Source organism: Heloderma suspectum, chromosome 10 (genome assembly GCF_057233095.1).
Source record: "Heloderma suspectum isolate Gila_16-S chromosome 10, 16-S_ref, whole genome shotgun sequence".
In the NCBI taxonomy this organism is placed as follows: domain Eukaryota; kingdom Metazoa; phylum Chordata; class Lepidosauria; order Squamata; family Helodermatidae; genus Heloderma; species Heloderma suspectum.
Window position 1 is genome coordinate 996,190 of NC_139467.1, and position 16,399 is coordinate 1,012,588.

The 16,399-nt window shown below is 52.2% G+C and overlaps 2 protein-coding genes across 4 annotated transcripts in view; both read right to left on the reverse strand.

Moving 5' to 3' along the window:
- C5AR1 (complement C5a receptor 1) lies at window positions 1–6,252 on the reverse strand. Its single transcript, XM_084814537.1, has 2 exons — window positions 6,198–6,252; window positions 1–2,457 (listed from the first exon to the last, which is right to left on the reverse strand). The coding sequence occupies exon 2, from the start codon at window positions 2,436–2,438 to the stop codon at window positions 1,386–1,388; it is 1,053 nt and encodes a 350-aa protein (XP_084670663.1). The 5' UTR covers window positions 2,439–2,457; window positions 6,198–6,252; the 3' UTR covers window positions 1–1,385.
- Window positions 6,232–16,399, reverse strand: part of CCDC9 (coiled-coil domain containing 9) — a 26,012-nt gene continuing 15,844 nt past the window's right edge. For all 3 annotated transcript variants that reach the window (XM_084814526.1, XM_084814520.1, XM_084814522.1), the window contains one exon: window positions 6,232–6,281. In XM_084814526.1, coding sequence (XP_084670652.1) covers window positions 6,277–6,281 — 5 coding nt within the window. In that variant the 3' untranslated portion in view covers window positions 6,232–6,276. The remainder of the gene's footprint in view (window positions 6,282–16,399) is intronic.

The window sequence follows — 16,399 nt, forward strand, 5'->3', positions numbered from 1 at the left end:
TGACTGTTATCTGACTGGCAGGGGCTGCTCAACCAATAAGAGACGCTTCCCTCCGCTCCCCCCCTTCTTTCCCCTGAAAGTCCAGATGCACCTGCATTTCAGGAGCAAGCCTCATTGAGCGCAATGGGAGTTACCTCTGAGTAGATACACATTTGCTTGTGTGGGGAAAGGGTGGGGGGAGAACACAAAGAGGGAAACCAGCCCCCATTTTAACCTGCAGGATCTCTATAATGAAGGATCGAAGTCTCCTCCCTCTACTCTCCTATCTTCTTCGTCCTGCAAGGGATGCTAGCCATGGGGCTGACCTCAGCCAAATTACCTCAAGATGTAAGTTCGTTATATGTCCAGTAAAAGTCTGTTCTTAACCCACCCCTCAAGTGTGTTTTGTCTACATCTGTGGCTGCTCAGTGGGGGCTGATTCAGACTTCACTCCCTCCCCCCAGCGTTGCTGTTGCAAAATGATTGGGGGACAGAAACCCTTGGTTGATCTACTGTCAACCACCCAGAGACTGAGCAGTAGGACATGATCTGCCTTCTGCCTCCTCCTGCTCTGTTTTCAGGGCAATCCAGTCTAAAGAGCCCTAAGAAGGGAGAACAGGGAGGGCAGGCCTTGAAGTTGCCCATGCGCCGCGAGCAGCACTGGGCAGCAGACTGAGCGGCTGGCCCTCCAGGGCTCACCTGGTCACAGCCTGCCCCACTGGGGTGAGATGTGTTGGATTTCTATTTAAATTATGGTCCTTAATTCTGGTTTTGCACCCAGACATACCTAGCCCACCGGCTTCCCTTATACACACCAGGCAACCCCTGAGGTCACCCAAGGAGGCCTTACTGGTCACTCTGCAGCCGATGGCATGTCACCAGGTAGCAACTCTCCCATGCGCAGTTTGAGAGGCAGAAGTGGCGGCACGTTCTAAGCGCCTCTGGGAAACACACCTATTCACGCAGGCTTTCCCTGACCTGTGGGGAACTCTGTTGCCACCTTGTTTCATTGTTATGAGGTTATGTTTTTAATTATTTTTATCTTGTTTCTAAATTGTTATGCTTTATTTACTGTGAACCACCTAGACATTTTAATACACTAAATGGTACAAAACTATCATAAATAAAAACGGCAATTGCAAACTCCATAAAAATTTGTGCCCTTTTTATTTCCTGTTTTTGGCGATACATTGGCGGCCACCTAAGGGGGGAGGGTTGTCCACTGAGCGGCCTCACTGGGCTCATAAGTCCAGACTGGAGGATTTTGGCCCCATCACAGCGCAAAAGCAGTACGGGATGGCTGCAACAAGAGGAGGTTTGCGTAGTCACACACGTGCAAAAGCGGGCCGTGCCCTTGTGAGGCACAAGGCCAGAGCGAGTGTGGCCTCCCTCAGGGGCTGTGCCCCTCACAAGGTGGTGCTGGTGCTGCGGTCCTCGGTGGCGGTGGCCTGGGTGTGGCCCTCGGCCAGGGAGTTGGCCAGGGTGGACTCCTCGCTCAAGACATTGCGCAGCAGGGCCTTCAGCGAGCGCTGCACCTTGGCCTGGAAGTCCTGCCCGGCGATGACGTAGATGATGGGGTTGATGCTGCTGTTGATGTAGGCCAGCCCCACAATGAGGGGGTCGGCGCTCAGCGCAGAATTGTAGCGGGGGCTGTGTGGGGGCTCATTGGCAAGGATCAGGCCATTCACGTGATAGGGGGCCCAGCAGACAAAGAAGCTCGTGACGACCACCAGCACCACCTTCAGGGTCTTCTTGGAGCGCATGAAACGGCTTCTGTGCACCCGCAAGAGCAGCAGCCCATAGCAGAGGCTGATGACCACGAAAGGAATCAGGAAGCCAAAGAGGAAGCGCATGACAGCCACGGAGACCTCGGCAGCATGGTGATCCCCACCCAAGATGGCGTAATCAGTGCCGCATGTCATCTGGCCAGAAGGGAAGGGCTTTGTCTTGCGGGTGAGGAAGGAGGGCAATGTGAGGAGCAGGGCAGAGCCCCAGGCCGCAGCACACAGGGCCCAGGCCAGGCGTGCTGAGCGGTGGTTCTGGCACCACACTGGCTTGATCACCAGGGCACAGCGGTCCATGCTGATGAGCATCAGCAGCAGGATGCTGGCAAACATGTTCAGGACGATGAGGGAGGGCAACAGCTTGCAAGCAAAGTCTCCCAGCTGCCAGCTGTGGTCTGTGGCCAGAGGCACGGCCAGGAAGGGCAGCACCAGGCAGCAGAGAAGGTCAGCCACGGAGAGGTTCAGGAACCAGATGGTGTTCACCGTGTGCCGCATCTGGAAGCCCAGTGCCCAGATGACCGCCCCATTGCCCACCACACCCAACAGGAACACGAGGGCATAGAGAACCAGGGCTGCCCAGGTGATGGGGCTCAGGCTGGCCTTGTCCTCGAACATGGGTGTGAAGTTATAGTCTGTATAATTAAAGCCATCGTCAACACCCACAGGGTAGTCCATCCCTGAGCTGTGGGGAGTCCTGTGAAGAGACATCAGACGAGGGGGTCAGGGGCCTTGGAAGTGGGGTGGCTGGGGTCACCTCCAGCCTGGACTCATCAGAGCTGGAGCACTTGGATGTTCCCTGCCTCAGGGATGACTTTCACACTCACACAGAGGGGAACGGTGAGGAGCCCTTAGTGCGTGCACTGCCCTCCTCATCATGTGGGAGTCCCGTGGCTGCCAGGAACACAGCTCCCCTTTTCACAACAGGAGGAAAGGAGACTCAGCCACAGGAGAAGGAGGCGGCACTGTTCCTTCTCCCTCCCTCCAGAGGTACCCTGGTGATCTACAAGCCACAGTCAGGATTGCATCATTGTTATTTTAGGATACGCAACAGCGTAGGTAAGGAAGCAGCTTCTTCATCACCACCTCTTAGCACAGCTGTGGTGGGCACCCCGCGTCCATCTCCCCCGTGCCGCTTTGCGCAAATCACTCTCTCTCGGCATTGGCCCCTTTTCTGCAAAATGGGAATAGCGGGGCCTGCGTGTGGCGCTATCATAAGGGCAAACGTGATGAAGGGTGCAATGTTGAAAAATGAGGCAGGCGCGGTGAGAGAAGTAGCAGCGCATGGACAGGCATGGCTCCCTTGACTTGCCCGAGTGCAGAGCTGAATCGGGCCTCAGAGCCTCCACTGGCGCACTCCAGGAGCGCCCCCCCCCCCCAGTCCTTGGCTTTGGGGAATCCCCTGCAAGTCTCTCAGAGGCTAAGAAGAGAACGCAAGTGGAGCTGAGAACCCTGTCATTGCCCCCCTGAAGGGCTGGAGGGGGACCCCACCCCATGGGAGTCTGGCTGCTAACGGCCCCTGCAGGGGGCCAGCCAAGCAGGGGCAGTGCCACACCCTGCGCACCCACCCGCCCCTGTGCTAAGCTGCATCGGGGGCGCCAGCAGTCCCTCCAGTCCTTCAGATGAGCCTCCCAGGAGAAGAGGGGATGTGGCGGTTCCGTGGCTATTTGCGGAACTGCTGTGGCCGAAATGCCAGAGCCGTCGCCTGCCAGCTGCAAGGAGCCTAGCCTCGAAAGGTCTTTTGCCCCCAAACTGGTTCCTGTGGACAACAGCTTGCTCTCCCCTTTGTCGGGGCAATCCAGCTAATGCAGGCTGATTAAAAACCACACCTGTCCCCTGAAAATCAATATCCAGCCCTAAACCTCAGCATTCGCCCACAAGAAGCCAGGTGGCCACAGGGAATCTTTTTGTGCAGCAGAAACATCCAGACTACAGGGGAAGAAACTGAACACCCCCCCCCCTTGTCTTCATTGGGGCCTTGAGAACTGCACCACCATGAGAGAGTGGAGCATGGGAGAGATCAGCTGCTGCAGGCTGTAAGGAACCTGGCTATTTTCTGAACTTTGTCTTCCTGGCCTAACTGTTGGAGTTCGCAGTATTTATTAAAGCCTTAATGCATAAGAAAGATTTAGTTCATTGGGCTCTGGTTTACACACTGTTACTGTGTTAGTATCAGTGAAATGAGTTGTTTGTGATTGTAAAAAGTAAAGGTGTCCCCAACCAGTCGTGTCCGACTCTAGGGTGCGGTGCTCATCCCGTTTCTAAGCCGAAGAGCCAGCGCTGTCCGAAGACGCTTCCGTGGTCATGTGGCCGGCATGACTGAACACCGAGGTGCACGGAACGCTGTCACCTTTCCCGCCGAGGCGGTGCCTATTTATCTACTTGCAATTTCTTGCTTTCCAACTGCTACGTTGGCAGAAGCTGGGACTGAAGACGGGAGCTCACTCCGTCACGCGGCACTCGGGTCTCAAACTGCTGTCCTGCTGACCTTCCAGTCTGCAGTTCAGCGTCTTAACCACGAAGCCACCGCGGCCCCTATTTTGTGATTGCAATGAGGTCCAATTATACTGCTGTACTGGCATGCTTTTTTGTTGTAGTATTGCTGTTTTGTTGGCTGCTTTGGGCACTTTTTGTGGAAAAGCGGCATATAAATTGAATGATGATGATGTTGCCGGGTCAACCAGTCAGGCAAGTCAAGAGCAGGCTGGCCAGGGGGCCCTGGTGCACCTCAAGTTCAGGCCGGGGGGTTGATCCCCTTTGGAGCCGCATTGTCATAAGCACAATTGGGGAGGGGAGGGGAGGGGGTCTCATCTACTAGCTGGGCTCCATTTTAGTACCAAAAGGGGAGGTAGGGGATGTCCTATGGGGCACATCGAGGGCTGTAAAGCTGGAGGAGCTGCAAATGATCTGAAGGATGCCACGGCTGTATCAAGCCAACATAAGTAGTGGAAACAAGGCGTGGTGTTGAAATGATGGCACGCATGAAAGCTGTGGACAGGAGGGGCTTGATGCCTGATGGCACAGCACAGCAGGGAGGGAGGGGCTCTGCATGTTCAGGAATGGGACTGAATGCAAGTGAATGCTTTGGCAGCACATGTCCACACATGCATTGGGTACATGCAGGCTGTTATTTTTCCCCACCAGATTCAAGTTCTGGGAAGGCTGGGGAGACATCTTCCAACCTGGGAAGAGGAAAAAATATTCCACCACTACACACCACAAAATGCATAGATCCCCAGAAGACACGTGTGGACCTGCAGATGGCAAAATGTGATGGGAATTCAGCCAGCCCATATCACAGCTTTTACTCTTCCTAAGCTCCCAGCCGCCTTTCCTCTCCCTTGTTCATCCTGCAGATCTTCCTCTTTTTGCTACTCCTTCCTCCTTAGCAATGCTGCCCTTTTCTGATAGAGCCCAGCCCAGTCCACCCCACTCTTTTCCAGAGATCCAGCAGGGCCCCCTTCCTCCTGGGGAGGTCCCTGGGGGTGGCGGGCCCAGGAAGAAAGAGTTTCAGTGCACATGACAGAAACCCAAATCGGGGGAATCTGGTTTTCAAGAGTGTTGCCCAATCTGTTCTTTCAGCAGCAAAGCGGAAGCCAAATGTGCAAGCCAGGCAGGAAGGCAACACAAAGCAGCTATTGGGGTTGGGCCTGTCTGGGGCGCTTGCACCCCAGACTGCAATGCCAGGAATGGGGCCCAGCCCTTAGGTGGAATGCCCAGCCATTCAGGAGGCCAGAAGCACACAAGCATCAAATGGGCAGATTGGGGAGCTCTCAGCAAGGCAGCTGCTCCTCCCGCCCACCCCCATTCGACCAGGACCCATTCTTGGTTCACTGGGGGGGGGGGGGGGCAGCAGTAGCACCACTCCCGACCCAGTGGCAGGAGGCCAAAGCCACATCACTCCCAAAGCGCTTTTAGAGGTAACAGAGGACTCTAGCCCCACGAATGTTCCCATCCACCAATCTGGAGTGGGGATTTTTATACCCTCACATGTAAAAAAGCAAAAAGGGGTGTATCAGCAGGTCCAGACTGCAGCCTTCCTCCCCTCTCCACCCCAGGTGTCGTTTCAGCTCCATGCTCACATCCCCACATGCCAGGTATCTTCCATCCTGCCTGGATGTCACCTGACGAGTTTCTCACAGCCTGTCATGAGATCTTCCCATCACTACTCAAATCTCATCCATTTTCCCATCTCCCTTTGATTCCCAGGGTTTTTTTTTTTAATTTTTATTAGATTTTATCTTATTTTTATTAGATTTTATCTTATTTTTATTAGAGAAATAAGTCTAATTATGGATTTATGGACATAAATCCATAATTAGGATTATGTCTAATCCTAGGCAGAGCTAGGATTAGAAAAAAGGGTGACCCCCCCCCCCTCGCCATACACACGCGCACACACAGCATGTTGTATCTCAGCACACCACCGCTACTCACCCTGTGCAGCAAGATTCAGCCAATTTCCTCAGTGAATTCTTCAGGCAATTTCCTCAGTGAAGGTTGTGTTCTAGGCACTTTATACTGTCAAAAAGAGGAAGCTGAGACTTGCTGAAATTAGCCACTGATGGAAGGCAAGAAACTGGACAAAGGCAATGTTAATGTTTAGCTACCATGACATTGTATTCACGAGTTTCCTTCTACTCCAAGTACCTGTGCAAGTTTGATTGTTTAAGTATCTGACACTTTACCTGGTTGATCCTTAGCTTTGACCCTACATCTCTTCTAAGCTTTAACATGCCACTGGTCTTTACTGAATGTCTAAGTCATAACTGAGGCACACTGCTTTCAGGGCTGGAGGCGCAGGGAGGAACAGACTTCTCTAGCGAGAGGAACGAACCCTGAGTTAACCCCATGCCACAAGATGTGATGATGGACTCCAAACGTGGAGGGCTTTAGAGGGGGCTTAGTCTCAACATCTGGTGCTGGGGAGTGCAAGTGAGCACGAGGCTGCCAAACTGTACTCCTGTCCTGCTGGTGGGCTTCCCGTTGGGGCACCTGGTTGGCCTCTGGGGACAGAAGGCTGGATGAGATGGACCCACCTTGATCCGGTTCCACTTCAAGGCTCTTCTTATGCTCTTCACAACAGGTTCCCCCCACACACACACATACTCTTCTGCACTCACCTATACAAGGTTCCAAGTCCCTCAATCTTTTTTGATGACCCCTCTTGCGCGTGCTCTCACACTTCCTTTGTTGTTCTTGTTAACATTTTATAAAACTTTCCTTTTTCAGCACAAGGCAAACAGTGAACACTCTGTCCTTCCCTCCTTCCCTACCTGTTTTCCCCTCCCATGAGATTCCTTCCCTGTCCTCATGCATTCCCATTGCAAAGAAAAAGATGATTAAAGAAAGATGAAATGGATAAAAGAATAAATTAAGAAAGAAAAAAGAAAGAGGGAAAAGGCAGAGGGGGAAAACAGACATGGGCCTACTTGGGTTCTCTTGGGGCCTACTTTGGTTCCACAGCAGATCACATCATTCAGTGTATAGCTCAAGAAGAATTTCCCCATATTTGTTGAAATTTACCTCCTTTCTGTAATGTGGTCTAATATATCCTTTATCAGTGGCCAGTGGCAGTTAATCTTGAATCCAATTATGTATACTGGTGGTTTTGCTTACTTCCCAGTTTGGTGAGGTAATATGCTCAGCAACTAGGGTGGCCCTGCAAAACCATTCAGTGTTGGTGTTCTGGTCATTTCCACTTTGCAGGGATATACCCCACTAGAGCAGAGACACCTTTAATCTCAAGCAAAGTTTCTAGGACATGTTAAGTTCCTTCGTAAGAACAGAAGAAGAGGGATCAGACCAAAGGGCTCTCTTAGTCCAGCATTCTGTTCCCACAGTGGCCAACCAAATGCCCCAAAGGGAAACCCACGAGTAGCACATGACCACAATAATACTCCCCCCACACACACACCTGCAGCAACTAGTGTACATAGGCATTCTACCTCTGATACTGGAGGCAGCATAGAGCCATCTGGACTAGTAGCTATTGATAGCCTTCTCCTCCTCCAGGAATTTGTCTAGCCCCCCTTTAAAGCCATCCACACTGGTAGCCATTTCCACATCTTGTGGTAGCAAATTCCATAGTTTATCCCTGCATGGTATGGAGAAGTCTTTCCTCTTCTCAGTTTCATGGGATGACCCCATTGGGTCCTAGTATTCTGGGAGAGGGAGAACATGTCCACTTCCTCCACACCACACATAACTTTATGCACCTCTGCCATGTCTCCCCTTCCTCTCCCTTTTGCCAAGCTAAAGAGCTTCAGACCTTGCAACTTGTCCTCACGGGGGACTTGCTCCAGCCCCGGATCATTCCAAAGGATGGCACTACTGAGCAAACCCAACGCATCCAGGGTGCTCCTCCCTTGTTCTACTGTGAACTGGACAATGCGGGGTTAAAAGGCTGCTGGACTGAGGGAACCGCACCCAAACTGGCCACTGGGAAAGGGACACAAGATATACTACCAAGCCAAAAGAGGCTATGCTTCTATTAATGCAGCCCCAAATAGCATTGGCCTTTTTTGGAGCCACATCACATTGTTGGCTCATATTCAGCTTGTGATCGACAACAATTCCAAGATCCTTCTCGCTTGTAGTGTTGTTGAGCCACGTATCCCCCATCTTGTAACTGTGCATTTGGTTTCTTTTTCCTAGTGCAGAACTCGGCATTTATCCCTATTAAATGTCATTCTGTTGTTTTATGCCCAGTGCTCCAGTCTATCCAGATCACTTTGAATGTTGTTTCTGTCTTCCAAAGTATTAGCTATCCCGCCCAATTTGGTGTCATCCGCAAATTTGATCAGCATTCCCTGCACCTCCTCCTCCAAGTCATTCATAAAAATGTTGAAGAGCACTGGGCCCAGGACCGAGCCCTGCAAGACCCCGCTTGTTACCTCTCCCCAGTCTGAGAAGATCCCATTGATAAGCACTGATATAAGCACTGATAAGCACTTTCCAGAATTGGAAAGAGTCCAATTCTGTAGCCAACTGTGGATCCACTGGATCGTTGTTTCATCTAGCCTATGTTTAGCTAGTTTGCTCATCAGGATATCATAGAATCATAGAATAGTAGGGTTGGAAGGGGCCCACAAGGCCATCGAGTCCAACCCCCTGCTCAATGCAGGAATCCAGTTCAGAGCATCCCTGACAGATGGCTGTCCAGCCTCGTCTTGAACGCCCCCAGTGTGGGAGAGCCCACCACCTCCCCAGGGAATGGGTTCCATTGTCGTATTGCTCTTACAGTCAGGAAGTTTTTCCTGATGTTCAGCCGGAATCTGGCTTCCTGTCACTTGAGCCCATGATTCCGTGTCCTGCACTCTGAGATGATCAAGAAGAGATCCTGGCCTTCTTCTCTGGGACAACCTTTCAAGTATTTGAAGAGCGCTGTCATATCTCCCCTCAGTCTTCTCTTCTCAAGGCTAAACATGCCCAGTTCTTTCAGTCTCTCTTCATAGGGCTTTGTTTCCAGTACCCTGTTCATCTTTGTTGCCCTCCTCTGAACCCTCTCCAGTTTGTCTGCATCCTTCTTCAAGTGTGGTGCCCAGAACTGGACACAGTACTCCAGATGAGGCCTAAGCAGTGCTGAGTAGAGGGGAACTAGTACTTCCTGGGATTTGGAAGCGATGCTTCTATGAATGCAGCCCAAAAGAGCATTGGCCTTTTTTGCAGCCACATCACATTGTTGGCTCATATTCAGCTTGTGATCGACAACAATTCCAAGATCCTTCTCGCTTGTAGTGTGGTTGAGCCAAGTATCCCCCATCTTGTAACTGTGCATTTGGTTTCTTTTTCCTAGGTGCAGAACTTGGCATTTATCCTTATGAAATGTCATTCTGTTGTTTTCTGCCCAGCGCTCCAGTCTATCCAGATCACTTTGAATTTTGTTTCTGTCTTCCAAAGTCTTAGCTATCCCTCCCAATTTGGTGTCATCTGCAAATTTGATCAGCATTCCCTGCACCTCGTCCTCCAAGTCATTCATAAAAATGTTGAAGAGCACTGGGCCCAGGACTGAGCCCTGCGGTACCCCACTCGTTACCTCTCCCCAGCTTGAGAAGGTCCCATTGATAAGCACTCTTTGAGTCCGATTCTGTAGCCAACTGTGGATCCACCGGACCGTTGTTTCATCTAGCCCCCTTTGAGCTAGTTTGCTCATCAGGATATCATGGGGCACTTTGTCGAAAGCTTTGCTGAAGTCGAGGTATATGATGTCTACAGCATTCCCACGGTCTACAAGGGAGGTGACTTGATCAAAAAATGAGATCAGATTTGTCTGGCAGGACTTGTTTTTGACAAATCCATGTTGGCTTCGAGTAATCACGGCATTGTTGTCAAGGTGCTTCCAGATGGATTGCTTTATGATCTGCTCCAGAATTTTCCCAGGGATTGATGTCAGACTGACTGGTCTGTAGTTCCCAGGTTCCTCCTTTTCACCCTTTTTGAAGATAGGGACAACGTTAGCCCTCCTCCAGTCATCTGGCACTTCCCCTGTCCTCCATGATTTCTCAAAGAGAATAGACAGCGGTTCTGAGAGTTCTTCTGCCAGTTCCTTTCTTACTCTCGGATGCAGTTCATCTGGCCCTGGAGATTTGAACTCATTCAAAGTAATGAGGTGTTCCTTGACCATATGTCTGTCGATCTCAAGCTGCAATCCTGCCCCTTCAGCCTGTACTTCGCCTTTGCCAGAGGGGTCATAGACCCTCTTTTGGGAGAAGACTGAGCCAAAGTAGGAATTGAGCACCTCTGCCTTTTCTTTGTCATCTGTTATCGTTCTGCCATCCTTATTTAATAGCTGAACCACCATTTCTTTCCTCTGCCTTTTACTATGCACGTAGCTGAAGAAAGCCTTTTTGTTGTTTTTCGCATCCCTTGTTAACCTCAGCTCATTCTCAGCTTTAGCCTTCCTGACGCCATCCTTGCAATTCTGTGCTATCTGCCTGTACTCTTCCTTTGTTACTTGGCCTTCTTTCCACTTCCTATATGTGTCCTTTTTTGTTTTCAGGTCATCCCTAAGCATTTTGTGAGGCCACATTGGCTTCTTCTGTTGTCTTCCACCTTTTCTTCTTGTTGGACTTGCTTGTGATTGTGCCTTGAGAATTTCCTTTTTTAAAAGCTCCCACCCATCTTGGACTCCTTTTCTCGCTAGCATCGCTTGCCATGGGACCTTACTGATCATTGTTCTGAGTTTATGAAAATCAGCTTTCCTAAAATCCAGGGTACGCGTTTGACTACACTTGGCTTTTGCTTCCCTTAGAACCAAGAACTCAAGTACAACATGGTCGCTTTCCCCCAGAGTTCCTGTAACTGCTACTTTATCCACTAAGTCATCTCTGTTGGTTAGGATCAAGTCACGGATAGCCGATCCTCTAGTTCCTTCCTCTACTTTCTGTAGGAGGAAGTGATCCACCACACAAGTCAGGAATTTCCTGGAGGGGCCATGTTTGGCAGAATTTGTCTCCCAACAAATAGCGGGGAAATTGAAGTCCCCCATTACTACTACATCATGCTTCCTTAAAACATTGGCTATTTGCTTTTCAAAAGTTTCATCCTTGTCTTCTCCTTGACTGGGTGGCCGGTAGTAGACTCCAACCACCAGGTTCCTTTTATTCTTTGCTCCATTTATTTTGATCCAGATGCTCTCGATGGGGCTACCAAGCTCCTCCTCCTGTATTTCTGTGCAGAGATATGTATTTTTCACATACAGTGCAACCCCACCTCCCTTTCTGTTCCTCCTGTTCTTTTTGAACAAGTTATATCCTTCAATTGCTGTATTCCAGTCATGAGAGTCATCCCACCAAGTCTCAGTTATACCTATCAAGTCATAATTTCCCTCCTGTATTAAGAGTTCAAGTTCGTTCTGTTTGTTTCCCATACTCTGGGCATTAGTATATAGACATCGAAGATCACGTGCTTCATAGTCTGGCTTTCTTCCTACATGTGTCTGAAGACTATTATTGGGCGCTATCAGAGCTGTTCTCTCCATTGCAGCGCATGCGCCTATGTCCATTGTTACCCCCAACATTCCATCTCCCTTCCCCGTAGGATTCAGTTTAAAGCCCTCCTGATGAAGTTCTTCATGCTGTGGCCAAACACATTCTTCCCAGCCTTTGTGAGGTGCAACCCATCCCTAGCCAACAGCCCATCTTCCAGGAAGTATAGCCCGTGGTCCCAGAATCCAAATCTCTCTCGTCGGCACCACCTTCGTAGCCAGTCGTTCACCCAGATCATTTTTCATTCCCTTTCTATCCCTCTTCTAACTATTGGAAGGATGGATGAGAAAACTATCTGGGCCCCAAAGTTCTTGAGTTTCTTTCCCAAAGCTTCAAAGTCTGACGTGATCTCTTCGTAGCTCCGCTTGGCGGTATCATTTGTTCCCACATGGATGAGAAGAAAGGGATACCTGTCAGTGGTCTTAATGAGTGCAGGCAACCTTTCAGTCACGTCTCTAATCTGTCCTCCTGGGAGACAACATACGTGGCGAGTCCACGGGTCTTCGCGACATACTTGGGTCTCGATCCCACGCAGCAAGGAGTCTCCCACTACTACCACTCTTCTCTTCTTCTTCTTGTAGGCCTGGGTTTCATCGCCTCTGTTTGACTGACCTTTAGCCTCTTGCTCACTCTCATGTAGGTTCCCCTGTGATTCTTCCTCTGCAGGCTGAACTCCAGTCTCATCCGCAAGTACCTGGAATCGGTTCCACAGCTCCACTGCTTCCATTGGCGCAGAGTGGCGTCTAGTTCTTCTTCTCCTAACTGTCACCCTTTTCCAAGGAGTATCCTCTATTCCATTTTTCCTCACCTCAGCATTTCCCACTGCCTCATCTTGCTGTTGCTCTTCAAGCTTCTGGTCTGCCCTTTGCTGCTGTAGTTCCCCCATTCTGTCCAAGAACTCTTCGTGTTCTCTTATTCCCCGGAGGGTCGACAGTCGCCGCTCCAGTCCACTTACTTTTTCCTCCAGCAGCGTGATCAACTTGTGCTTGTTGCAGCTGTAGGCCATGTTGTTCTCAGGCAAGAAAATAAACATTGCACACACCTTGCAGGTCACCACCACTGGAGTCTTGTCCTTCCATAGCCTCTTTTCCCTTTTTGTGTCTAGCTTTGTGATTGTTCTAGACTAGCCTGTGCCTGCTCCTCTACTCAGTAGAGGTTAAAAGCAGAGTCCCACTCTTAGCCTCTGTCTCCTTTGTTTCCTTTGTCTCTTCAACCACTGCAACTCCCCTGGCCAACTCCTGTTTGCTCCCCCTGTTCGCTCGCTCTGTTCGCTCGCTCTCTGGGAGCTTGCCTGCTTCTGTAGTCCCTGGACCAGCTGGAGCAGCTTGCTCTGCTCTGCTCTGCTCAGCTGGGAGGCATATCATGGGGTACTTTGTAGAAAGTTTTGCTGAAGTCGAGGTATATGATGTCCACAGCATTCCCACACTCCACAAGGGAGGTTACCTGATCAAATAATGAGATCAGATTAGTCTGGCAGGGTTTGTTCTGGACAAATCCATGTTGGCTTTGAGTAATCACGGCATTGTTTTCAAGGTGCTTAGAGGTGGATTGCTTTATAGAATCATAGAATGGTAGGGTTGGAAGGGGCCTACAAGGCCATCGAGTCTACAAGGCCATCCAAGTCCATTATAATCTGCTCCAGAATTTTCCCAGGGATTGATGCTTACTAGAAGATATATCATTGCTGCTTTGAATGTCTGTATATCCTGCTTTTTAGAGATATAACTTTGCAAAGCTGCTTACAAACAAGAAAGGGGTTGGATGCAGGCACACATAAATGTACAAAAACAGCACTATCCAGGTTAAGGAAAATTACGCTAAATTTGAGGATGCTGAGAGCAGTGGATATTTATTAACTACCTACTCAGGAAAAGCCAGTTTTTGAACTAAGAAGCTGCCTGCACCAAAGGCATATGCACAAAGCAGCAGGAAAGGAGTTCCACAATTGAGGGGCCACCACAGAGAAAGTCCTGCCCCTCCCCAGTCTAGCTGATCTAACTGGTGGCCACATGAGCAGAGCTCCTGACTAAAACCTGTGGGCAAGATAACATAGGTGAAGGTAGTCCTTCAGGTATCTGGTCCCAGACTGGCTTTAAAGGGAATAATAACCAGCATTTTAAAATCATCCTGGAAACAAATTGGTAGCTGACATAACAGGCCCCAAATGTAACAGTGGCTCTGTACATCAAAGGAGGCTGAGAATCCAATAAACTAGACCACTTAAGAGGATCACACTCCTCCATAGAATTGCTGTGGGGAGAAATACCAGGCCCCAGAACTAATCTAACATTGGGCCTGGGGGACACTCTTGTGCACCCACCTTACCAAAACTCTGTGTAACCTGGAGGTTAGATCGGAAAGAAATCAGGGAAGCATTAAAGAGAGAAATTGTTGGAATAATAGGTTATCGGCAACCCTCACATCAATTAGGGAAATACATGTTGGGGCTGCAATAGAAAGACAACATTTCAGATACCCTAAATGCCTACGTTTCTGGAACCAACAAGAGGAAGGTAACTCTGGGCTGAGTCCTGAGTGGTGCCAAGGACCTGGTGCAAGATTGAGTCTGATCGTGAACAGTGACCACAGTGTTATCAAAATCGATGCACACAAGCTGAAAATTGCCCAGAAAGATCAGCACATTTGTATCTGGTTTCCAAAGAGGAAACTTCTAAAAAATAAGAGGACTAGTTAAAAGGAAGTGGAAAGGGGGAATTCAGCCTCTCCAAAACACTACACGCAGACACTCAGCTAGAAAAACATGTCACCACCACCACGACACCTTCTAAGAGTGGACTCACGTGGTGAGTGCCAGCAGGGCTGTATCCAAGATGAAGCCACTGAGAGATGAGGGAAGTATCAGTATCTCTGGGGGATCCTGAGGTTCACACAAGGACAAAAAGTCTTCTTTAAAAACCTATGGCAAAAAACACCCTGCCCAAACCAGACCAGACCACACCACAGCCTGGCGCGGAGGGAAGTGTGAACAGAAGCACACTGGTTAGGCTGTGCGCCAACTCTCTGCTGCTGATCTTGCTGACAGCACACGCAGGTGGCCCCTGTGCTGTCTTTTTGGGAAGCCAAATGAGGCCACTGAAAAACGAGGTTCTACATACTTGGGGCCTCCCTGGGCATGCATTGGTGGATGCACTGGTAGATTAAAAGCCAAAGACAACCCCACTGGACTTGCGGACTGGGACCGGCCCTCGAGCCATGAGACAGAGGGCAGCCGGCAGCCAAGCAGTTTGGTTTTCTTGGGCTCCAGAGAGCCAAACGACCCTCAGTCCGCGAGGGGGCCTGGCGAGCACCCCAGGCGGCCAAGGGCTCGTGCGGGAAACAGGCCAGCTGAGGGACCAACCCTGCGGTTGGGCGGTTGAGGACAGGGCTGCTGAGTGGCTCCTGTGGCCAGCCCAGGTGCCCCTAAGCTGGGCTGCTGCCTTCAGAGGCCGCTGCCCCATCGAAATCAGACTCAGCTGCCGGGCTGATCAGCTCCCGCACATGGGCCGGCCCTACCAGCAGGCGGGGAGAAGCAGCGGCTTCGGGTAGCGGGCGCTGGGAAGCAGCAACGAGGAGGCGCGCCGCGGAGCGGGCAAGCGGGGTGGCAGCCGGCGACCCGCAGCCCGAGTCCGCGCGCGCCGGGCCGGGGCAGCCAGCGACGCGGGCGGCGCGCAGGAGGGGGAGGGGGAGGGGGAGGGGGAGGGCGGCCTCGGTCGCAGCCGCCTGGCGCTGCCCGCTGCCGGGGCTCGCGGCTGCGCCTCGCGGCGGCTTCCGGGCTGGGTCGGCCCTCGACGCCGCCTCCCGCCGGCCTTGGCCAAGCCCGGCAGCGGACGCGGGGCTCCCCGGAGCAGGCAGAAGGGGGGGCTGCGTGCGAAGCCCTGCGGGGCCCGCGCAGCGCCCCCGCCGACGCCAGGCGCGCGGCGGCGCCCCAGCCGGAGCCCCGCAGCAGCCCGCAGGCGGAGGGCGCGGGGGCTGGGCCCCTCCCGGGAGGAGGGGAGGCCCGCCCGGCGGGGCGGCCAACCGCGCCGCCCGGAGCCGAGCCGCTCAATGGGGCTTCCGCGAGGCGCGCGCAGGGTCACCGCGCCCGCGAGGGCGGCTGCTGGAGGCGGGGGAGCGGGAGCGGCCGCCCTCGCGCTCCTGCCCTGCTGGTGGGCTCCCCCGCGGGGCGCCTGGTTGGCCGCCGCGGGAGCAGGGCCTGGGGGCAGGCCGGCCCGTCCACGTCTGATCCGGCGTGGGGCTCTGCTGTGGACCCTCGGATGCCAGCTGCGGGGGGGGGGCGAAACAATGGGGGCGTGTCTTCCGCGTCTCCCCGCGTGGGCTTCCTGGCGGCGCCTGCTTGGCGGGGGGGCGTCAGGCGCCGGGCAGGCGGCCTTCCTGGGGCTGGATCAGCTGGAGGGGAGATGCCCCTCGCCGTCCAAGCAGTCAGACCGTGGAACCGACTGCCCGGGGCGGTGGTGGCCTCACCGGTGCTGGGGGGATTGAGGCTGGACCACTCCGGCTCAGGGGCGCTTCACGCTGGACTCCTGCGCCGAGCAGGGGTCTGGGCTCGATGGCTTCCGTGGCCCCTTCTAACGCCAGGCTCCTGGGATTCTTGGCTATTTCCACCCCACAACAGCACAGGCCAAGGTGGGGCCTCCCCACCCTTTTTATGCC